At 39.7% G+C, this 24,800-nt stretch overlaps 1 protein-coding gene across 1 annotated transcript in view; it reads left to right on the plus strand.

Annotated features, from left to right (window-relative positions):
- PTPRN2 (protein tyrosine phosphatase receptor type N2) overlaps positions 1–24,800 on the plus strand; it is a gene marked incomplete at its 3' end in the record, with an annotated part of 669,211 nt that overhangs the window by 47,952 nt on the left and 596,459 nt on the right. Inside the window, exon 2 of the mRNA XM_081996867.1 lies at positions 24,724–24,774. Coding sequence (XP_081852993.1) covers positions 24,724–24,774 — 51 coding nt within the window. The remainder of the gene's footprint in view (positions 1–24,723; positions 24,775–24,800) is intronic.

Below are 24,800 nucleotides of genomic sequence, written 5' to 3' on the forward strand. Positions count from 1 at the left end.
GTAGAAACATTAAATACGCTGAAACCTGGTTTCCAGCCTAGCCTAAATTCTATTTGAATCTTTTATACCATAGGACTTATTGTATGACTGAAAATAGGAAAATAATGTTATCTTCACTTTACTGATGATCTAACTGGACTGTAATGAAGACGGTAATGCTTTCTGGCTATAAAGTAGTTTATCTTCCGCTGATGGCTTAAAAAAATAATTGTTTAACTATTACATGTGGAAAAGGTAATGTACTGAGAAAGTAAGGAAAGACAGAGAAGCATTTTTCTCCAGTAGTGTTGTATCAGATATTAGGAACCAGAAGGCCTAATGCATTAAAATAGAATAAGAAGCCAGTCACCCACTCCTATATTTAAAAACAATTAAAAAACCCCCAAAACTTTACCAAGTGTCAGACTAGACACTTTTTCTGTTCTGCTGGAGTATTTTATGCCATCTCTCTAGATAGTAAGATCTGTAAGGCAAAAAGCGATACACAAGTGGCACATAGACCACTGCTAGGACTGTTAATTGCTTACTTTTCACAACATCTGGCACATATTATATAACACATTTTCTCTGCCCATTAAAAGTAGATATTTATTTACCTGACTGTCATAAGGGCTTTGAGGAGTCTTATGGAAGCCAAAAGAATAAATGAGCTCTGAAGGGATATTGATACTTCCCAAACATCACAGTCCAGATACAGCCTCTAACTCTAAGTTTTTAAACAGTGTCTTGCCTCACACTGGGAATGTTTTTTAATGCTCTCTTCCTGAACATCTGCCAATGGCCACTTTTCGAGCCCGAATCTACGTCCAGACAGATCTTCCTTGATGCAAATGGCCAGCCTGATGTTCTTAAAATTTTCACGCTGTTGTGGGACACATTAAGTTTCATGCTGGTGATTTTATTGTGCTATCAGTGCCACCTCAGCTAACCAAATGGCAGCTGTCATAAAAGGGGAAGAAAAACATTCCATCTTCTGTTGCCTGTGTTTCCTTCTGCGAAGCTGAGGAGATATAAAAGAGCCCTGGGAGTATGGAAATAGAAAACTACACTTGGCTGGTGTAGTTTAAGCCCAGCTGGCAACCAAGCCCCACGCAGCCGCTCGCTCACTCCCACTGGTGGGATGGGGGAGAAAATCGGAAGAGTAAAAGTGAGAAAACTCATGGGTTGAGATAAAGACAATTTAAGAGGTAAAGCAAAAGCCGTGCACGCAAGCAGAGCAAACCAAGGAATTAATTCACCACTTCCCATCAGCAGGCAGGTGTTCAGCCATCTCCAGGAAAGCGGGGCTCCATCACTTGTAACGGTTACTTGGGAAGACAAATGTCATCACTCCCAACATCCCCCCCTTCTTTATATACTGAGCATGATGTCGTATGGTATGGAATATCCCTTTGGTCAGTTGGAGTCAGCTGTCTCAGCTGTTTCCCCTCCCAACTTCTTGTGCATGCCCAGCCTACTCACTGGTGGGTGGTGTAAGAAGCAGAAAAGGCCTTGACTCTGTGTAACAACTGCTCAGCAATAAAAAACCCATCTTCATATAATCAACACCATTTCCAGCACAAATCCAAAACATAGCCCCATATTAGCTACTATGAAGAAAATTAACTCTACCTCAGCCAAAACCAGCACATTCTTCACCCCTTATTCTGTACCATTTACATCATGCTCAGGTACTACGCTACCCAATACAACCTCATTAACCACCCATCCGTTGATATAATACACAGATATCATTCCCTTAGTCTGTGGACCACCCCTGTTAAATGTCTTTAAAATGTCCACAGATGTCCATTGAGTTAATTTAGTCCATAACTTTGGGCTGCATTTCTTATGGTGGTCACTCAGGACAGGAGAGGTGGCATGTTGCATGGAGTTACTGGGCATGAAAGCCAGCTCAGATTTCACTCAGCATTTCCACTGCTTCTTCTAAGGCTTTTACTCCATGGAGTCAGGTTGTTGCTGCTATAGTATTTCCTATAACATGTAACTCAATGTGTTACAACAATTTAGAGGTATTATTTCCATTACAATCTCCACCCCTGGCCGCTTTGGACCAGACCATTGGGTTTAACATTGCAGTGAACTCCTCCGCTTGCTCCTGCTCTGACTTGGACTTACCCACAGACTGCAGTCCCTTAGGGGTATACCTGCTCCAAATGGAGACTTATCTATGAGCCATAGTCTCTCCAGGGGTATACCTGCTGTGGCATAGACTTAACCACAGCCACAGTCACTTTGAGCTGCACTTGTTTAAAAGTAGCCTTCTCCATGGGCCACAACACCTTCAGAGGCATACCTGCCTTACCCACAGACACATTCCCTTCAGAAGTAAACCTGCTCCACCATGGCCTTACCCATGGCTGCAGTGCCTCTAGGGGTGTACCTGCTCTGTCCTGGGCTTATCCACGGCCACATGCTTTTTGGTGCTCCAACATGGCCTCGTGCACAGCCACTCATGCCTCAAAGGTGTACCTGCTGCAGCATGGACTTATCCACAGCCACAGATACTTCGAGGTGCACCTTCTCCAGCGTGGACTTATCCTTGGGGCACAATCCCTTCAGACATATACCTGCTGCAGCACAGACATAACCACAGCCACAGATGCTTCGAGATGTACCTGCTTTGGTGTGGACTTATCACAGCCACAGGTGCTCTGGGTTGTCCTGCTCCCATGTGGACTCATCCACAGGTCACAGTCCTGTCAACTCGAATTCACACTGGAGTTCCAGCATGTCCGGTACAGCAGCACAGAAACAGCAGCGATGCCCCGGCCATCTGCCAGCCCAGGCGCATCGCTGCTGCTGTTACCAAAATCTTCCCAGGCCCAGCAGAGTCAGACGATCAGCAGGACAGCAGCACGGCAGCAGCGAAAGAAAAACAGCCACTAACGAGCACTGGACTCTAATATACAGCAAGGCAAGCAAGCCCCATGGCAAGCACAGGGGCCTGGAGATTAATAGCTAAAAAGCAGTAACAGCTATAAATTTGATCTAGCAATTCCCTTCAAGCCCCACGCTGGGTGCCAAAAAGGACTGTCGTGGTTTAACTCCAGCCAGCAACTAAGTACCACACAGCCACTTGCTCAGTCTCCCAGAGTGAGATGGGGGAGAGAGTCGAAAGAGTAAAAGTGAGAAATCTCGTGGGTTGAGATTAAGACAGTTCAAGAGCTAAAGGAAAAACCGCGCACACAAGCAAAGCAAAACAAGGAATCCATTCCCCACTCCCCATGGGCAGGGAGGGGTTCAGCCATCTCCAGGGAAGCAGGGCTGCATCACGCCTAATGGTTTCTCGGGGAGACAAAATGCCATCACTCCCAACATCCTCCCTTCCTTCTTCTTCCCCTAGCTTTATATACTGAGCATGATGTTATATGGTATGGAACATCCCTTTTGCCAGTTTGGGTCAGCTGTCCTGACTGTGCCAAATCCCAACTTCTTGCTGGCGGGTGCAGGGCATGAGAAGCTGAAAAGTCCTCAACTAGCGTAAGCACTACCTAGTAACAACTAAAACATGTGTGTTATCAACTTTATTCTTATAGTAAATCCAAAACACAGCTCTGTACCATCTACTAGGAAGAAAATCAACTCTATTCCAGCTGAAAGGAGGACAGCTGGAAATGGTTGACAGTGCTGCCTTCTGTAGAGCAGAAGAACAGGAAACAAAATGGGAACAAATAGTTTACTGTGCACGAATAACATATACAGAGTTAAACTCAAACCAGGTCACATAACAGGATTTCTTTGTTCCTTTCTCATTACTTCTCCTGACTTTGAATCATTTCCATGAAAAATAAAACTTTTTCAGCTAGTCATCATAAATTAGTCATCCCCCAGTATTTGAGGTATTGGCCCCAAGTGAACTAGCCTACTACAGTAAAGTACAATTCAGACCCTGTGTAGCGTCTCTGAACTGGGCAAATGAACTTGGATACGGTCTCTGTTTATTTGTGCTCGGATTCCAGCTGTTGTAACTAGTTATGGAGGGCTTATACATTGCTGTTCTCTGTTAAGAACCTTACTGCAGAAAGTAACCTGCTGGTGCTGTTCCTTACATCTTTCTGACTGCATGAAACATTCCGTTCCTACCTAGCCATATTTATCTGCATGAAGCTGCAGAAACTATAAAGTCATCCCACAATGTTTTAGCATATGTTGAAAAATGAAATACTGTCAAACTCCTACAGTACTTGAAAGAGACTTGAAATAGCCTTGTATTTTTGCTCCTTCACACTCTTTCTGTAGAGATCATTTGGGGATTCAGATGCAATGGGGCACAGAAATAGAGAATGAATCTCTCACTTGTCGAACTAAAAATTAACCTTATGAATTAAGATCGTTTAGATAACTAGAATCTCTAGTTTCATGCCTACTTACTGTGTTACACAGTATTAGAACTTCTTATTGTTCTGTGAAGAATGCATAATTCAATAACTGGTACCCAATTTTACATTTTGAAGAGAGAAATGTCTGCAAATTTTGTATGAATGAGATCTCATAATTTTTAAAGCTTGATTACTACCGGCATAGATGATGATCTAAAAATATGCTGTTTGTTATTCTATCATGCCTATTCAGTGTGGCTGTCAATGAAATTTTATGGTCTGATCAGTAGTACAAATCTGCAGAATAACATTCTCGGTGCCAGTTGCCACAAGTAGGAGTTTGCCATTAATTTTAAGGTGGCAAAATGTCACTGCTATATGTACAGTTAAAACTACTTTAGAGATGGAAGAAATACTGAATATCAGTGCTTTATCATAAACAGTTATGAAGCCATCCATCCCGGTTTGAGGGTGATGGGTGCTGCCCTGCTTGAATTTTGTAGTTTAATTATTTTATCTTTTGTGTGTGTATACGTGTGTGTGTGTTTGATGACAGTCTTCTCTGCATACTGGTTTATTACCCCATGATTTTACAGTGATTAAATAGTAATGCAAGGAAGTTTGAAATGTTAATTTCCTTTATCCTACTGTTCTTTAAGCAGACAGCATAAAGCAGAGTAAACCCTGTTAACACAACTTCAGCTCTAATATTGACTGCAAAAGTACAGGATGAGATTCTACCTTCTCATTGAGACAGAAAGAGGAAAAAACCAAGCTAAAGTTTCTAAATCATTGCCTTACTTCCACAGATGAACATTTTCAAGTTGGCAGATGAATGTTCCTAGAATCAAAAATCTTAGTGCTTCCAGAGGTGCTGTTTTGTTAGTTTTCTAAACTGCCTTTTAAATACTGTTTCGGTATACATAACACACACAACAAAAAATATAATCCCAAATACATAGGCTAGAGGCAGACCTGTGAGAAATGTTCTGGATTTTTTCATGTGCAATGATTATTTGAAAGCATTCCTGGCTATGTTCAGTGGATGGTTTTTGTGCTGCAGCTGTCTCACTGAATATTCATTATGAAATGCTTGTATTTAAAAATAAACCCTTTAAATTTGTTTTCATCACACAAACTTGTCTTTCGCTATGTGCCACTGACCTGGCATGGTGACTACATCTCCGAGCCTTAGGTCTCCATGGAAAATATTCGTGGTTTAGATTTCTTTTTGTAAGAATATTCACCAATATTTAGATAATTGCAAATATTTTTAGGAATGGATCCTAAAAATATAATGCAAAGTTATTTAGCTGTTTCCTACCTTCTCCTTTAAAAGCCAAGCTGGGCCTACTTTGTCTTGTGCTGGCCTTTATCTCTACCATAACACTTCCAGGCAAAATTGTGTGCTTTTCAGTGTGGAGTTATTTCTGGTTCACAGAGTTGCTTATAAATTACAGAAGTCACTCTGTGACTAAAGCAAAATATAGGGAAGGAAAAGAATATTTTCCCTTCTTTTTCAAGTAGGAAGAAAGATTAATTAGCTTTTCTGTTCCTAGTTTTGTTGAGGAACAGTGTCTCTTCTGTAATGCAGCAAGAGCACTTTTCCATTCTGCTTCAACCCCTATTCCTGTCCTGAACATTTAGGATCCAGACTCGTTATTTCAAATTTCAGTGAAGCTTTGTCAGTGCCTATACCAGAAACAAGAGTAATCCCTTGGCGACTGTTGCGCTCCATATTGTGGAAGTACGACCACCTGCAACACTGGAAAATGAGGCACATGGGAGCAGGCAAGCCAAAGTTACAATGCCAACAGAACTAGTATCAAGTAGAGACATTCAACAAACCTTAAAAGCTCATGAAGGAGTTAAATACAGTGTACAGTGCCTCCTTTTTAGGTCTTCCTTCCTCTTGAGTCCTTCTATCCTCTGAATCTATGTATTTCAAAGGTATTCAGACGATTGTGCCTCAACAGCATTACTAGTTTTGAAGAACTAGACTTTTGGTTTTTGACATCTCAAAGACAGTAGAAGGGTCTCATCTCAGGTAATTGTAGTGCTTGGACAGTTCACATTTACCTCTAAGATCACTACAGAGAAACCCGCAAGACCAATTGACAGAAATAGAACTTTTATGGCATGAGTCACCTGAATTATTTTAGAAAACATGGCTGGATTCAGTTGCCTAAAGAAGGGCACCTTGTGTTGTTTCAGGTGCTGTGGATATTCTGCCTAACCTCCCTGACACTACAGAAAGGACAGAACCTCCCACAAGTCCTGCACCGTATCTTGCGGTGCTGTGTGGGTATCTTAGTCTGTGGCGTCTCAGATGGCACTAGACGTTAATGTTTTGGCAACAAAATTCATTCCTATTTTAGTATAAGAATAATAATGATTAAAAAATTCCCATGTATATAATACATGTATAATATATACATGTTTAATATATTTATATTCATACATGTGTAATACAGATATATACCTGTAGTTTTAAAAACAAACATTGATTCTGTTTTGCAAAGTGGATGGCACTGACTGAAAGTGAAAGAACTAACATGTAGCAGTGAGTAAGATTAGCAGTCATCTTTGATCTCTGATTGCAGCTGTGTGGTTAGTGCTTTTCATCTGCCATGCCTCCTGCCGATACAGGTGGTATGCATTCAGGAGCTTCTCGAGTAAAAACATAATGTGCGTTATTATTCTTACAAAAGGGAAGGTAGAAACCAAGCAGAAAATAACAAGAAACAAAAGCAAAGTACTTTTAGCTTCCCTTCATCATAAAGGAAAAAACACACAGGAGGAAAATAGCTTCCATATTTTTAGGCATTTGTGAGTCACCTTAAATCTCTTGGGATATTTTAGTAAAAATTTTATTAAAAAAGCTTCTATGAAGTAATGAACTAGTAAGTTTTTCCTTCTGATAGTTTTCACTTACTGTTTTTTTTTAAAACTTCTTCAGGATATAGAATCAGTTATCCATCTGGGAATGTAAATGCTGTGAAGTGAGCTGTGTGGATTGTAAAAGGAAAGAAGACTGGGTAATCTTTTCTGAGGCTGGCTGTTAGCTTTCTCTAGTTAGACACTAGACTAGTACTAGCAATGAAGCTGTTCACACATCTGAGGAGTGGCTGGAGGGGGACAATCCATGGCCTAAACTCACTGTCCTGCCCATAAGGTCCTTATTGGTAAACTGTACGTTCTGTAAGATTATGCAGGCTCTGGAGGTGTGGTGGAGACCTCAGAAGAGAACAGATTAGAGCAACATGACAGTGCTGTCAAAAAACAATGACAAGGGAATCACATCCCTAGAGAAGGTTTTATCAAAAGTGCAGGTAAAGGCTTGGGAGTTCTGGAGTGCTAAAAGGCTCTAGCACTCAGTTGCCGTTTCGGAAGTGTGCAGACACTGTTGTATGTCTTTGTAAATAAAGCATTACAACTAAAACCAAGAGTAAATGTGTAGTAATTACTTTTTACATGTAACCCAGAGTTACATAAATTGCATGCTCTTATATCATTAGATGTCAATGGACAGACCTGCTGAGTATAAGGAAAGTAAGAATTTTCTGGGAGTTAGGGAGGATGCAGGTATGTTCACATACTGTCAGCCACGAGCAGCCCTCTCCCGCTCCGTCACAGTTGTGTCCTGTCCTCATGCTCTGTTTAAATTAGGAAGACGAAGAGCTGGGTTACTCTGATGTATTCTCCAGTAGACTTGGGCCACTCTGAGGACTGTTCTTTCATTGAACCTAAACACGTTAACTTCATGTTTTTAGCTATTTAAAATTATTAAAACTGTTTGTGGTTATTACATAGAAAATGGTGCAAAGTATTTTTGTTTTAATTGTCTGGCATTACATTAATAGCTAAAGGGAAGTTGAATTGATGCACAAAACCTAGCTGTAAAAATCCTGAGTATGTCCTAAACCAAGCTCCAGCCAAGAGTCTGCCAGTGCACGTTTTTCAAATGCAGAATAACGATACAGCTCATATTCTGTGAACTCCAATTTTTTTCCATGTGCCCTTCAGTGAAAAGGTTCCAGGAATTTATATGAAAGGAAGAGAACTGTAGACACAGTGTTTGTTGTTCTGGTCCTTGACCTGATACTCTTCAACTGTCTGCAGGAAACTGAAGCCATCTTCTCAAAAAGGCTAACTCATTTGGGCATAATTTTAATATTCTTGTTCCTGTACTTCTGCTGCATGATTTATAGCTTGCAGAACAGAGGATAAAGGTGACAAAGCTTTGTTTTCTTTGGGTGATTTATTTGTTATTTTTTTGTGCTTTTTTTTCCAGGAGTCTTATAAACTAGGATTTTTTTTAAACACTATATTGATGTACAAAACATTGCATACACGTTGTTCTTTGCTGTCTGCAGAGTATTAAATTCAGAAATAACACACGTTTAAATTTGTAAGATATTAATCAAATAGAAAGCCTCTGAAAATACTTCTAAAGATTATGGTTTAGTGATTTGGCTGAAGTTCAAATCCTGAAGGAAAAAAGAAAATTTTTTTGAATAATACTGGTTCATTAAAATAACTTAAGAATTCTTAAGAAGGCTCCCATATGAGGTGCCAGACTGATTCTAAACCTCATTGAATATCAAGTCTCACAGAATTATGCAAATGCCATTCAGTTTACAGTCAACTGTAGACTGAAGACTCATGTCTGGAACTTCATGAAATATTATCACCAAGCATTTTTGGAGGAAAAAAAAAAAATACAGTCTTGAATTAATGAAACTTTGGAATAGGCTTACAAATTATCAATGGGATTATTGTAAAACAACTTCTGTTCTCAGGATGCATGCAAGAAATGAGAGAGCCCCCTTCTGCTAAACTGTCTGAAATCCCGAGGCAGCACGCCTGTAAAGGCAGTGTTAACATGCCACCAGGAAAACTCAAGTCTGTTCTTATCTCTGCCACTGGCTTATCTCTGTACTTTGGACTTTTTATCACTTTTAACTCACCAAGCATTACAAAAATTTCTGTGAAGGTTATTCTCCTTCACTTCCTTTCTCAGACTCTTTTATTTTCTTCCATTTCCTCTTTTCTTGTACTTCTTTTTCTTCACTTATTGCATAGTGAAGTGTTTACTATTTCCTCTGTAAAAACTGTGGTTGTCTCTTCAGTGTTTTCTTCTAAATTTATATCTCTTACTGTTTCCAAGTTTCTAAGTTCTCCCATCCTGAAGAAGCCTCTGAAGTAAATATTGGTAATCCCTTTGTGATGTTAATATGCCCCATTCTTTTTTGGTTGCACAGGCTCTGGGCAAATTATCGTTACTAGTGAGAGGCTGGATTCAGCTGGCACAGCCAGCTCTGGGGTTCAGAGCAGCTTTGTGGGGCAGTGGAGGAAGCTAGGAGGTAGTTTCTCATTGGTGAATATTGATGTGAAAATCCTCATTACCTTCTCTTTTCCATTATGTGCCTTCTACCTGGTAACTCTCAGGAGCAAAGGTAACATCCATGATGAGATAGGGAATGAGCACAGAGGAGGCTGTAATGATGGGAATAAAGATTGCTGCATAAATGCAAGCAGTAAAAGGTATTTGGCTTTTTATAAGACATGTTGTTATGATGAGATGTGTAGAAATTTAGTGAAGTACCTGAATATTTTTGTGGGATATGTTGCATTCTGTATAGAATTTATTTTCAGCAAACAGGATTTGGAGACTTTGAGTGATGCTAAAGAGATGCAAACATCCTTGACTTCAGTCTTTGGCTTAAGTTTAGATGGGAATATGAAAAATATGCAACACTAGCATTTACTTGTTCTCAGAAATGGATTGTTATCCTCACATGGATCATGACACTGTACAACTCCAGTGTGCTACACATAACATGCATTGTACAGGTTTTATCAATTGTAACTGCAGTGTAATCACACTGACTGCAGTTCCTGCTCATCCATAAGGAATATGATAGAGGATGGACACAAGATTCAGGTATATTTTTTCCTTATTTATATGTGCCTTATTTTTCCTTTCATTAAAATCAAACTGTTAGATAAGTCAAACCTACTGCAGAAAGAAGCAGTCTGAGCTGAGGCTTGAGGAACAATCTATCACTTTATTAGAAGTATCTGTATAACAAGTCAAGAAAGAATGACAGATAGTGCTCCTGAAGCCATATAGAAATTTGTACAACTCGTCACCTGAGGCTTGAGGTCTCCTTGCCTGTCTGATACTTGGCCAGTTCAGGGTCCTAACTAGAATTCTTGTCCCTTGTCATACTTTTCAGTCCCCTGCCACCACCTCACCCTGCTTCTCAGGGAATATAAACTCAAAAGCTCATCTCCTGTAGAGTTCAGTGGCAGGCAAGGAGCTGTTTCACATTCTGTGTGGAAATCCCTGCACTTTTTGAGCAAAGTTAGCGGACATCGGCTTTACTTAAATCACAATTAAAAACCATACTCTCCAAGAAATGCTTGTTTATGTTGTACTGAATACTTCCCAGGAGCTTTATCATACAATCATAGAATAGTTTGGGTTGGAAGGTACCTTTAAAGGTCATCTAGTCCAAGCCCCCTGCAATGAGCAGGAACCTCTGCAACTAGACGAGGTTGCTCAGAGCCCTGTGCAACCTGACCTTAAATATTTCCAGGGATGGAGCATCTACCATCTCTCTGGGCAACCTGTGCCAGGGTTTCACCACCCTCGTTGACAAAAATTTCTTCCTTAGATCTAGTCTGAATTTACCCTCTTTTAGTTTAAAACCATTGCCCCTTGTCCTATCGCAACAGGCCCTGCTAAAAAGCCTGTCCCCATCTTTCTTATAAGCCCCCTTTAAGTACTGGAAGGCTGCAAGAAAGTCTCCCTGGAGCCTTCTCTTCTCCAGGCTGAATAACCCCAATTCTCTCAACCTGTCCTCACAGGAGAGGTGTTCCATCCCTCTGATCATTTTGGTGGCCTTCTCTGGATCCGCTCCAGCAGGTCCATGTCTTTCCTGTGCTGAGGGCTCCAGAGCTGGACACAGGACTCCGGGTGGGGTCTCACCAGAGCAGAGTAGTGGGGCAGAATCCCCTCTCTTGACCTGCTACTTTGGATACAACCCAGGATACGGTTGGCCTTCTGGGCTGTGAGTGCACATTGCTGGCTCCTGTCCAGCTTTTCATCCACCAGTACCCCCAAGTCCTTCTTGTCGGGGCTGTTCTCAATCTCTTTGTCCCCCAGCCTGTACTGGTACCAGAGGTTGCCCTGACCCACGTGCAGGACCCTGCACTTGGCCTTGTTGAACCTCATGAGGTTCATGTGGGCCCATTCCTCAAGATTGTCCAGGTCCCTCTGGATGGCATCCCATCCGTCAGGCTTGTCAACCACACCACTCAGCTTGGTGTCATCTGCAAACTTGCTGAGAGTGCACTTAATCCCACTGTCTGTCATTCATGAAGATTTTAAGCAGTACTTGTCCCAGTATGGACCCCTGAGGGACACCAATCATCACCAGTCTCCATCTGGACATTGAGCTGTTGACCACTATCCTCTGGATGCCACACCCAACCAATTCCTCATCCACCCAACAGTCCATCCATTAAATCCATATCTCTCCAATTTAGAGAGAAGTGTGTTGTGAGGGATCGTGTTGCAAGCCCTACAGAAGTCCAGATAGACAACATCCATAACTCTTCCCTCGTGCACTCCATCATAGAAGGCCACTAGGTTGGTCAGGCAGGACTTGCCCTTGGTGAAGCCATGCTGTCTCTCTCGAACCACTTCCCTACCCTCCATGTATGTGCCTTAGCATAGCTTCTAGGAGGATCTGTTCCATGATCTTCCCAGGCACAGAGGTAAGGCTGACAGGTTGGTAGTTTCCAGGGTCTCCCTGCTACCGTTTTAAAATGGGAGTAATGTTTCCCTTTTTCCAGTCTCCAGGGACTTCACCTGACCTCTGTGACTTTTCAGATATCATGGAGAGTGCCTTGGCAACTACATGAGCCAATTCCCTCTGGACTCTAGGATCTCATCAAGTCCCGGAGACTTGTGCATGTTCAGGTTCCTCAGGTGGTCTCAATCCTGATCTCTAACAGTGGGAGGGACTTTTCTTGCCCAGTCCCCATCTTGCAGACCATCCTTTCGAGAGGTGTGGGAAGAGACACTGCCAGTGAAGAATCAGGCAAAGAAGTCTTTCAGTATCTCAGCCTTCTCCTCATCCATTGTTTCCAGTCTTCCAGTCTTGCTCATCAAGGGGGTTATGTTTTCTTTCACCTTCCCTTTCTGGCTGACATACCTATAGAAGCCCTTATTATTCTTTGCATCTCTTGCCAAGTTCAGTTCCAGACGCACCTTGGCCCTCCTGACCTCACCGCTACACAACTGGGCAGCATCCCTGTACTCTTCCCAGGACATCTGTCCTGTGCATTTCCTTCTTGCCCTTTAGCTTGCCCATCAGGTCTCCACTCAGCCATGCTTGTCTCTTGCCTTCCTTTCCTGATTTCTTACACCTGGGAATCGAGAGCTCTTGCACTCTGTGGAAAGTTTCCTTAAAGATCTGCCAGCTCTGTTCTGCTGCCTTGTCCCCGAGGGCAGTTTCTCAGGGGATCCTGTTGACTAACTCCTTAAACAGTTGGAATTTTGCTTTCCTAAAATTCAGGGTCCTGACTTTACTCTTTGCCTGCCCCATATCCCTCAGGACTGCAAACTCCACCAGAGCATGGTCACTTTATGTAGCTACTTCCTTTTCTTTAAGGTTCAAAACATTTCTGTGAGATGTGGAGAAGTTAAAGACATACGAAAGTTATTGTTTGTACTACAACGATCATTAGCACTCCAAACTTGACCAGATCTCTGTTTTGCCAACCACTTATAAACACATGATAATAATCATGAATTTTAGCATTTGACTTGATAAGACACACAAAATACAGAGGGAAAGTCATGGTGAAATTATTTGCCCAGGCTAGCAGCAAAAATCAGGACCACGACTAGAATTCCAGTGTGCTGGATTGTAGTCTGGTAACATTGCTAGTAGGTCTGGCTTATAAGTAGCTTGGTATCTCCTCTTTATGATGTTCAGATATTCAGGGGACATGCAACATCAACTGTTTGTTAACATTTTTTTTTTCTCATCTGTTCAATAAAAGTTCTAAAATTTTTCCTCCTACTGCACAAGTTTCACACAGATGCTTTGGAGATTATGATTTACAGAGGAAAAGTAAAGATAATAAGCATGAACAAAAAAAAGTAGGTATTTCGTCCCTAATTCAAAAAGCTGCTTAGACATTTCTATTCCGTCAAAATCAATGGGCATTAGATGCCAAGTTAATGAGAGCTGGCTATAATACAGTAATGACTTTTGGCTACTCTTAACGGTGAAAGGCACCTATAATAAAGGCATCCAGGCTTCAGACTTTTTTTGGTAAATAAATGAATTTTCTCAAGGGCAGTTTTTCCTTGTTTAAAGGAGTTTAACAGTTAGATGAACTTCTAGAATCTGGGAGATTTAGTCTTCTAATGATATGGAGTGAGAAAAATTGTCTTTTGTGTACTTTTTAGGAAGGAACCAAAATATGAATTCTGGTGCTACTCCGCATACATCATATTTGTCATGTTTCAGAATTATGTCTAATTTTCTTGGCTTCCTCACCAAATTGCTTTAATCATTAGTCTTTTTCTTAACTACTTCTCTGATATGTGTCATTATGGTGCCTGCTTCTCAACAGCTAGCCTGGGGAAAAAAACATCTCACTGGTATCACAGGGTAGGCAGAGCTACTTCATGGAGACAATGGCATAATGTATTCTGGGACAGCTGGCTCTAATGCCACCCTCAGATACATCAGGGTGAGTCAGGAGTAATTAGAGCACAATTACTGGTCAAAATCAGGACCATTCACTCTCAGTTCCAGATTTTCTTTGAAGCCAGTGTATTTTCACAAAAGTAAGTAGAAGCGGATCATTTTACTCTGTAATGAATTTAAACTACCATCTGGAATGAGTTTTGAATCAATACAAGACAGATTTAATTCTTTATCAGCATAACAAAGTATTGTCCTAAGTCTGCCCCTCAACATCAATCCCAGACGAGGAAGTGGATTGATGCCCATGTATGCGGTTACATATGCTACAAGTCCACCAGTACTTGAACAAAGCCACGTGGTGTGGCACATTGATTATAAGTCAAGAGATAATTTATATTGATTGGAACAGCTGAGTTCTTGGTAGCTTTAAAAAAAATTTCTAGTACATAAACTTTTATTAGATTTTTAAATTTTTCTGTGGAAGGGGAAAAGTTTTAGGTATCTTCACTAAGTACTGTTAACTTTGATGTGCTACCAGTAGCCTGATATGACCTATTTCTCATAACTTTGTCCCATACTAGAGAATGCTGCAGCTTCATTTGCAATTCAGATTCTCAGGGTAAATGATATAGATAAATCTTGGTGCCACAGTCAATTGAATTTTACCTAATATTATTCTTTTTCCCTCAAGAATTCTAAGAGACTATGACTTTCTGCATTGACTTTCATTATTTTTCTCCAACACATGAATAATTAATGTGGATTACTCTGGACTGTTTAAACTCTTTATTAAAGAAATTACCAAGTGTATATAACAGTGTCTCTTTCATGAGATGAACTTAGGTGATTTCAGCACTCTATAATAAACATTAAAAAGTGATTCAAAATTGCACGATAAAGGTATGAAGCTGTTTTTCCAAAGAGACTCCCAATAATAGCAATTTTAAGTTTTTCAATATCTAGCAGGCCTCAATATGAATACAAGGAAATAAACAGATTTAGAGTACTGGTTGGGTCCTGTCTCCCTATTTGGAGCTCATCTATTAAGTGTAGCTCCCAAACCCATGTGTGCTGTTGTCTAGATTAGAATTACTTTCCCACAGTAAATGACAGTGGACTATGCCCTTGCACTTCAGACTCCACTAAGATATATGATTCCTTTTTCTTTCTCAAGTTGTTTTTGCCAAGTCCACATGATAATTTACCCAGCTCAAATTAACTGTGCACTAGAGATGGAACAAAAAGGAGAGTGATTTTCTAAGAAGAATGAGGAAGGGAAAAAGAATGGATCATATGTGACAGGTACTTGCCATACTGCAGCTGTGGGCATAGGCATCATCAGTTAAAAGATGCTGTACTATTTTCTAAATAAGGGAGAACAGAAAAGCCAATTGTTCCAAAAAGGTCTTCTGCGAAAAATTTTTTCTGCCTTTAAGTCATCTCAAGACAGTGTTGGGAGAGGCGCATTACCCCTGAATATTGGGAAATTACTTACTTTTGGAGGCAATATAACTGGATGAGAATTGCTGTACATTCTGGTTATGTTTTTTCAAGCACCAAGCAGATACTCATTAAGATTTTCTGACAAATAGTGAAGACAAAATTTTGGTGCTTGCTAGAGGAAAATGATAAACATATCTCTTTTCCTTTCTTTGATTATGTGAATAATATGAGTTTTCCCAAAACATGAGCTGCAACTTTAAAGAACTATTTTTTAGAAAAGCTGTCACTAAATGTACATCTTAGAGACCGAGTACCTTCAGATGATGGGACATAAGCTTCTTTATCACATAAGTGTTTTGGAAAATTTTATCTGAAAGAACTATCTTCCAAAGTACATAACCCCCAGATGGATAGTTCCTATTTCCTCTAGCTAATTGTTCATTACTTCTTTGACCCAGCTTGTCTTAACCCTGACTGTGGAAGAAGGCTAGAATTATGTTGTAATTAGGACTTAGAATTCACTCAATTCTGCAATTTTGTAAAGCAACTATACAGGAAGAGACTGAGTTACTGATGGGTAAAAAAACAAGGTTGCCGGATGTAATGATGACAGTAGTTCTTTCATAGGATAAGTATGACAGAGGCCACTGAACTGCGATGTTTCCTGGTCTATGTGCAAGAATACCGAGGAAGGCTTTGCTGGCAACATCGTACTCTGCTGTGTGTTAGCCTCAGTTTTTAAATCTTATGGTTATGAGAAATACTAGCCTTGCTGTCCACAGATTTTGTGGGGAAGGATATTGCACAGGCAATAGCAGGGGAAAAGTTTCAGGCTGCTTATTGATGTATGTAAACAGCAAAGTGGAATTATTAATTTAGAGTCAACGGTGTTCAGCCCTCAAATTCTCTGCTAAGTGCAAAAGAAGTTTTGCTTAGGTCACAGTTGTGATTTTAGTTGGTGTTGGGTGATTGTAGTTTACTGCCCGGTAAGGAAATTAATTTCAGCAACTGGTGACCAGTAGAAGGCACTGAATTGAAGTTTTTAAAGGCCTGGTCTGGAACTTTATAATATTTTTATAGAGCTTGTGAGCGCTTCAATTCACATTTTTTAATTTAGAAGGAACAGATCATACCTTTTATATTGTAGAGATCCTAATTTTGTACCAATATGGGCTACCAACATAGCAAAGACCTTTTTTTTGGGGCTGAGTTACTTGAGCAAAATCACATTTGACCTCTCCTGCCACAGTTAATGGTGCGGGTAAAAGATGTCGGTCTTGATCCTAAGAAGTAATAATTTTAATGTTAGTTTTTAAATGTTCTTCTATTTCTTCTCCAATAGTGGGTTTATCTGCAAATTTTTTATTTAAATGGAGAGCATGTTAGCGTTCAATATAACTAGGTATTAGTGGAGCTACTTGTTTGGAAGAAGAATTATATCTGTGCTCCCAATTTGCTGAAATTATCTGAGCTAATGGTGGTCTCTGCTAAAGACACAGAGTTGGAAAATGTAGCATTGAGAGCGCTGTAATTTCTCAGGGGAGACAATGCAAATTCTTTTAATATTTACTGTGAAAAAATGACAAAAAGGCACACCAAAACACACATTGCCTGCATCAGCCCATGAAATGCTGTGTTCTTTCTGAGCCTTGGGCAAATGGAAATGCTGATCTGGAGCTTTTCCAGTGATGGCCTTTCCCTGTCTCTTTGCCTCATGAACTATTATTACTGCTCACATCTTCAATTATTCTTAGTAGTGACCTTTCCTCAGTGGTCCCCAGAAGAAAAGCCCTACATCATTGCAATCATGGCATTAGTAATCATATAAGTTAACAATATTTTTACCACAGAGCAATTCCTTTCTTCTGATATGGACAGGCTCAGGACTAATTATGTGCAAAAGAAAAGATGTAATAATTTTTTTTCTAAATGCTGAAAGGAAAAAGTACCCCCCTTATATAGTGAGAAATAGTATCATACATCACAGCATTTTTGTACTATTTTGCCTATTTAGTGCATCAATCCATACATGTTGAAGGGCAAGTGATACAAAGAAGGTAATTGAAGCACTAATATATACTGTCATTGAAGCTACAGGGGCAAATCTTGGCTATAAGTTTAGTACTGCCATTTTCCCTTTTTGAATGAAAACTCTGTTCCATGGTGAATTGTTCTGGCTAGGGGCATATTTCAATATACAAAATCAGTGTGTATGAAAAATGATTGAAAGAAGGAGTAATTCTGAGATGAGGAAGTGTTAACACCATATGGTTACACTTACAGGAAATTTTTCCTTATTTTTCTTTGGAAACTTTTCATGTAAGAGATTGCACAGTCCTCCAGTTAACCACTGCAGAGATTTCTTTAGTGCTTCATTGTACTAGGCTTTGTATGTGCACACAATTGAAAAAAAAAAAAATTGCTCTCAAGAGTTTACAGTATTACAAAAAATCAGCCACCTATTACATTCAAAAAACATAAAAGGTGGAGTAAAGGAAGAAAATCAAAGCTCAGTACTTATTAGTACTTACATACTAAAATATATGACTTAATAGTCATATATTTTTGTCACTTTCTCTCTTGAGAGAAAGGAGTCCTTTAGTGTTATGTGCTCCTTTAATATTATGTTTGACCAAACTGATTTACTTTTCTTTCATTGTTAAACTACTGTTTTAAGCAGTTGATAAATCAGCACAGGTTCTGAAGTCTTGATAAAATGCCTTTCTCAATGAATAATATTCTGCATATCCTGAGAACCCAAGGAGAAAGCAAGAATGTGGCTGAACCTACACAACTCCTGAAAACCTCTGAATAGAGAGAGCAAGATGGAGCAAATTCTGCCCCTCTCTTACCTCCTCCTAGTCAACACACCAGGAGGGAGATAGACAAGGAATGGTTTAGTGCGCTAGAAGAAGGGAAGTGGAGGGCACACGTGGAAAAGGGTGAGAATGGAGTTCCAGAAATTCCCAGCAATCAATAATGATAAAAAGGCGACAGACATGCTGTTTGCCTGCATGAGCGAAAGGAGAGGGCATGGGCAGGAAGGGTAGTGCCCCAGTACAGCACACACATGCTTGGGAGTGACAGAAAGGGGTGACTGCATTCTGGTGGTGGAACAATGGTTTCTTGGAGAGTAGAAGAGAATGGGTAGGAGTTAGGAAAAATGCTTCTCAGGAAGAGAATGGAGAAGTTTGGAACAGAAAAAAAGAAAGAAAGGGGATAAAAATGAAAATTTAAAAACTAGGGCCAGGGAATATCCAAATTTTTTATCAAAGTGAATGCCAAAATAAAACTAAAGTAAAGAAACAGTAGCTGATTTTTCACAGGCAATTGGTAGGTTTTGAGTAATACTCACATTACACGTGTATGTACACCTATGGCACCTATGTTAACCACAGAGTAGGGAAACCGAGAAGAACTCAGCTTAAAGCCCGTGATCAGCTTAAAGTACATTTTCCTCAGCCATGCTTGCAATTTTTTTGTCATTCTAGACCTGTTAGGTATACATGTGTGGCAGACAGATGAAAACATGTTGGATAGATCACAGCTTTAGCAGACTGAACAAAATTTTCTCTCACCTCTATTAGTGAGAAGAATACATCTCAACAGATGACTTCTCCATTGAGTTTTCTGCATGAAAACTGTATTTGGCTCTTCCTACCAATCAGTTCATGTTATCATTCCTTTACTGTTCTGCACTACCTTGTTGTTTTCCAGTTAGTTAGAGCTATCCCAGTTATGTGAGCTGAGCACTTTTAAAATGTCATTCTTGGACTATATTTCTTAATTTTACTATAGGAAAATAAACATGTGTTCTCTACTTAGGGTCATTCACAGCTGGTGTTAAAGACCCAACGAGTCCCATCAAGCATGCCCAGTACTGGCATACCCAGGTGTTTCCTTTTTTGTTTCTTTTATTAGCACTGTTTAGCAGTACTTACCCTTCAAGGTCGTCTTACCAGACAGTAGCTAAATCTGAATGAAGCAGATAAATCTGTAGTGAGCTTTCATTCTAGGCTCTTAAAAATGGTAATTATCATTGTCATATTTTGATTAAAGAAATGCATACTAGCTAAAACCTTGTGATCAGGTGAGGTTGTTATGGTTTTGTTTTGAAGAGACACTTGGTATCATGGCAGTTGAGTGAAGAGCATGAAAGGAAAAGGCAGAGAACGCTCAACAATGGGAAGTATTTAGGAGGTTTGTATTTTCACAGTTTCTGATTGATAAGTATAAGAAAAATTTAGCAGTCCTTGCCTATTGTTTGCTTTCTTGTTTTGAAGATTGTAAGGCAATTTTTGGTAAAGAGGGGCTATGGCGCATTTTTCATCTTAATTAATAAAAATGCTTACAGATCTTGGGCATTCTTAGAAGAAATGTTCAATCTAAAATCATCACGAGTTGGCTAACTGGGGAAAAGGACAGAGAAATAAACATAATACAACCTGTCTGATAGTGGATTTTTAAAAAATTATTTTCCTGATAAGTGAATTACTACAGCTTTTTCTAGATGAAGTTCAAGTGACCTCAGTTGGTGCCTTGGCTGCTGTAACCTTCAGAGGCACCTCTTATAAATACAAACAAACAGTATATTCCGGTGTGGTTTAAACTTTCTTATTTTATTTTCAGGAAAGCAGAACTGTTGTAACCTCATGAAAGGTGGAAGGGAATAGTTTTATTAGTGTCTCATGAGAAAAATATCTTGACAAAGATTTAAACTTCCAGATCATGTACTTGAAACAGCATTTTGTTATTATGTTGTGCTGATTGAGAAACAGTACAGTAGGGTAGAGGAAGAAGAAAGGGAGGTAAAAGATTTTGAGAAGCTCTGTGGAATCTACTTTCCTGGCTAGTAAACGAAGAATATACTACATAAATGGATTGTAATATATAGCATAGATACCTGGTCTTACTTTAAGCTGTCATAAAGTTAAAAAACATTGGGGGGAAAAAAAACCATGTATATATGAGTGGGTTCAATAAAAATGGTCCTTGTACCTGACACAACTTAGTAGAATTGCAGGCTACTAAAGTCTGTGTTTGGAAAGGGTAAGGTTAGGTATTTTTATTATTCTTGACTTCTCTCTGAGACCTACTTACCTTGGTGTACGGAAGTTCATTATATTGGTTTATATTACACAGTTAGCTTGTGCTTTTCTGAACTGTAGTGGGCTTTACTCAAACTCTTCTGGAATTCACTGGGGTAAACTATCAAGAAGGTAGTCTGTAAGTGCATGATTCATGTCATTAGACGTTAATGGACATATACCACAGCTTTGCAAACCCTTACATTTAAGAACATGAAAAAACATACTTATCCAACTATATGGGATAATCCTTATTGCCATGTTAACTAGATTTTAAATAGCTTCAATGTGTGTCGGCGAACTACTCTCCCTATATTAAGAGATGCACAGCGTACGCTTATGTGCCTTGGTTACCTGGGGAGAGGATGATCAGGTGAACTTCTTGTGGGTGCTGGTGCACCTGTGCACAAGTCATCGCTCCAATGTTCTTTGCCACTACTGAGATGTGGGGACCATACAAATGTTAGTGAAGAGGTGAATTTTTAATGCAAATTAAGTAAGAAACCTATGTTTAAATTCTAGATTAAACAAAGCAATATATGTGCATCTATCCAGTTTTGGTCTCTGTCAGCTGGTTGAATAGTTGTATGGAAATCTGTTATTTCAGGGCTAATGTATGAAGTAAGACTGGGGTTGGGGTGTTGAGTGTGTGTGTATGGGGTTGTTTGTTGTGTGGGTTTTTTTGGGGTTGGTTTTTTTTTTTTTTTTGCGGGGTTTGAAGGTATTGCATCAACAGTTCATGTGTTTTGGGAGATGATCTCTGGTAGGGGGATATTTGACAGAAAAGGAAAGGTAATTTTGATCCCATAAGGCATGAACTGAACTAAGTGCTTTTTGGAGACAATACCACTTCACTCTTCAGTGGTGACTTATTACCACCATTACTATTAGTAGGTAGATGATATTTAAAATGAAATATGATGCTTCTTAATGTCATGGCAAATAACAAAAGATAAATTAGTAGTTAAATTAACATATTGACTGCTTGGGTGAAATAGCCATAGCAATCAACTGTAGCAATAAATAATTTGAAACAAAATATTTTTCAAGGAGTTCTGAAGGTCCTTGTCTATTTTAGAGTCATAACAGATAGATACAGTTTGCCATGCATTGATTTTATTAATTTGCTCTCCAAGACGTAAGTTTCCAATGCTAATTGCATCAGGTGCCTTGCAGCATTGAGCATCAAATAACCAAGTATTATTAAAAGAGAAACTACAACATGATAAAATCAGTTTTCTTTTGTGCTTTTCATAGAAAATGTATTAGGTGATAAAGCAAAATGTATCAAAGGAAATCAGAGTGCATTTCAAGTCAGAGTTCTATACGGAGGTAGCTTGGCTGTTTATTTCTTTGTACCTGTACATACTAATTTTGTTGATCTTTTATCTGGATTTTTCTGCTTCTGAGAATATCAGTTTATCATAGGATGGCCTACCTCTGGCAGGTGGCCATGGGCAGCAGGTGGTCGTGATCCCAGCTCCCAGGTGTTTCAAAATCGGCAGGATCTGGGTGAGCCAGTCACTATTTTTAAGTGCAACTCCACTACAACTATTTCTGGTTGAAACATCTCATCTGACACCTTTTGGATCTACAGCACAGGCACTGCAGGATGGGAAATCAACTACAAAACTGCCTGTCTTCCCTCCATCATGGGACATCTTCTACAGCCCTTCATTGGACGTGGCCATTTCAGGCTCCTGGTTTTAACCCTTTTGATCTCTCAGGACAGCAAGGCAGAGATTTAACCAGGATTTTTCCTAACCATAAAAACTTTTCTTTTAGAAGAGATAACTTCAAATTTCTGAAAACAAGAATATTGAAGTATATCTTTCATTTGTCTAGCTTATATTAGCACTTGAAATATTTTACCTTATTTTTTTCTGCAAGTGTGCCTTTTTTGAAGTGATCATTACTATGCTTTTAATTAGAGGTCTTTTTGCGCTGTCTACCCTGTGCTGATGTTTTTTGGCCACTGCCTGTCATCATTCTTACCTTGCGTTCTTTACAAGTCAATATATAGTTAAGGCATCCTGCTTTGCTGGATCAACACCAAGGCTGCAATTAGATATATTTAGTGAGTTCTCAGAAACTGTTTCAGGTCAAACAGCTGTTCCAGTAGGCTTGTCTGGAGCAAAATTATACATATTGCAAAAAAGATGTCACAAACCAGGCTTCTGTAGACACACACTGTTCTGCCATACTGTGCTTGAAGTAGCCTTTCCTGGTCTGAAACTTCCTCTACCTTTCAAAAGCTACTGAATATATATCCACAGTTTATTGATGCAGAGGTAAAAGGATGAGAGAATGCTTTTATCAGTGTGCATATTGTGGGCTTTCATTATCTGCTTAAGGTTATGTATATCCGTGGAAACATTCAAGATCAGGTTGGATGGGTCTGTGAGCAACCTGATCTAGTTGAAGATGTCCCTGCTCATTGCAGGGCAGTTGGAAGGGACCTTCAAAGGTCATCTAGTCCAACCCAAACTAACTGTTCTATATGTAGTTGTTGCAGGCAGGTGTGGGATAGATATAAGACACTCTGCTGCTGTGCCAAATGACTCAAATTCATGTAGATGTGCTTGCTTAGCTCAGACCTAGCACTGTGCTAATAAATCCTGCTGAGAGACACAGTGTATTAGTTCAGGCTTAATGATGTGCTAATCCAGTTACCTCTGAAAGGCTATGCAGGCATACATAAGTTACTTTATCCCCCAGACTTTTCTTTTAGCAGGGTTAGGACTCAGGTAATTCAGAGGCAGAGTCCTGAGCCTTTCAGCGTTTGTTGTGTGTTGTTTTATTTTTCTTTTTATAAGAATAGCCTGCTTAATCCATTTGACTCTCTGACTAGAGATGCTTGTACTCTGTGCTTCTGTGGAGACAGGAACACCTGGGGAGGGAGAATTTGCTTCTGTGTTTAGATGTGATGAAGTTCCTGGCTATTTTTTGATGCGTAGTGTGAAACTGCTCAAGACCGCTTAATTTCTGTAAGTCCCTGAGTCCATTTATGAAATTAATGTAGTTCCCAGAGAGGCTTAATTGTGACAATATGGCAGTTTCTGTATTCAAAATACAGCCTCATTCCTTGGAGTTCATCCAGTCCTAGCTCTAGGTTTTTCAGTAAAACACAGTAAAGAAACTACTCGTTGGGTTAATAGAGTGCATGCCCTTAACGACAGTATGGTATTTCATGCTGCTTCTGTAGTTGGTTCTTCTCCCTGTCCTCCAGTGCAGAGTGACCAGAGCAGAGGTATATCCTGCCCACTTCTCTGCTGCCCTCATGAATATCAGCAGGAGTTAATTTTATTCAAAGATAAGGGGGATAATAACTAGTGTCTCATTACCCGGTTAAGCGATACAAGCAACAGGGGAACAGAATACTATACTTCATCCATGAAGATGTGTATAAGTGGATGAGCTGGGATTGCCAACCTGGATGAAGCTTCTAGGGTGAGGTGTGGGGCTGGCATAGCAGGGGTCCATAAAGCAGCATGTTATGGAACAAATTTCCTGCTTTAAATAGAAAAAAACCCCAGGATATTTTTCATAGACCTGTATTGATTTGTCAGCTGTGGAGGTATCGCAGTGTTGGTATGGATGGCTTAATTTTTAAGCCTTTGTTCAAAGAGTTAGTGCTCCTGAGGATCTAGGCATGGTCTATGGTTGCAGTTACTAAATCTAAGCCTAATTTGAGCAATTTATACCGGATTCCTACCTGATGATTTGTTTCATTGCAGTAGAAATAGCTTGAGGAAACTCCTGGTATCTTGGTATATATTTTTGTAGTGTATTGCAGCAATACTGTGTTGTGGTATAATAACGCGTTCAAAATTGAGAGAACAAAGTTCCTCAAATTACTAAATTTGCATGGAGAAAACTGAACCCTCAGCAGAGGAACGAGGGGGAAGAAAAACGTCAAAGGTTATTCTGGACATAACCAGTTAGGTAGATATTCTGTCTAACCAGTCCTGTTTCCATGTTCTTGAATTTCTGTACTGCCCAATTTAGACTCCCAAGGCCAACCAAATGTTTGACACTTGCTGAGCATTTAATAGCCTGAGAGGTCTTCGGTCTGCGCTAATTATCCACGGTTTGAAACCCCTATTAATTTTTACCTTTCTATTGTGTTTTTAGGCTGCCTGTTTGAGGATGACCTTTGCAAATCTTTTGAAATCTGTGTAAATGGTAAGTCTTGAATAATTTGTTTGCTG

The sequence above is a fragment of the Phaethon aethereus genome (genome assembly GCF_964289735.1).
Source record: "Phaethon aethereus genome assembly, chromosome: 2".
Lineage (NCBI taxonomy): Eukaryota > Metazoa > Chordata > Aves > Phaethontiformes > Phaethontidae > Phaethon > Phaethon aethereus.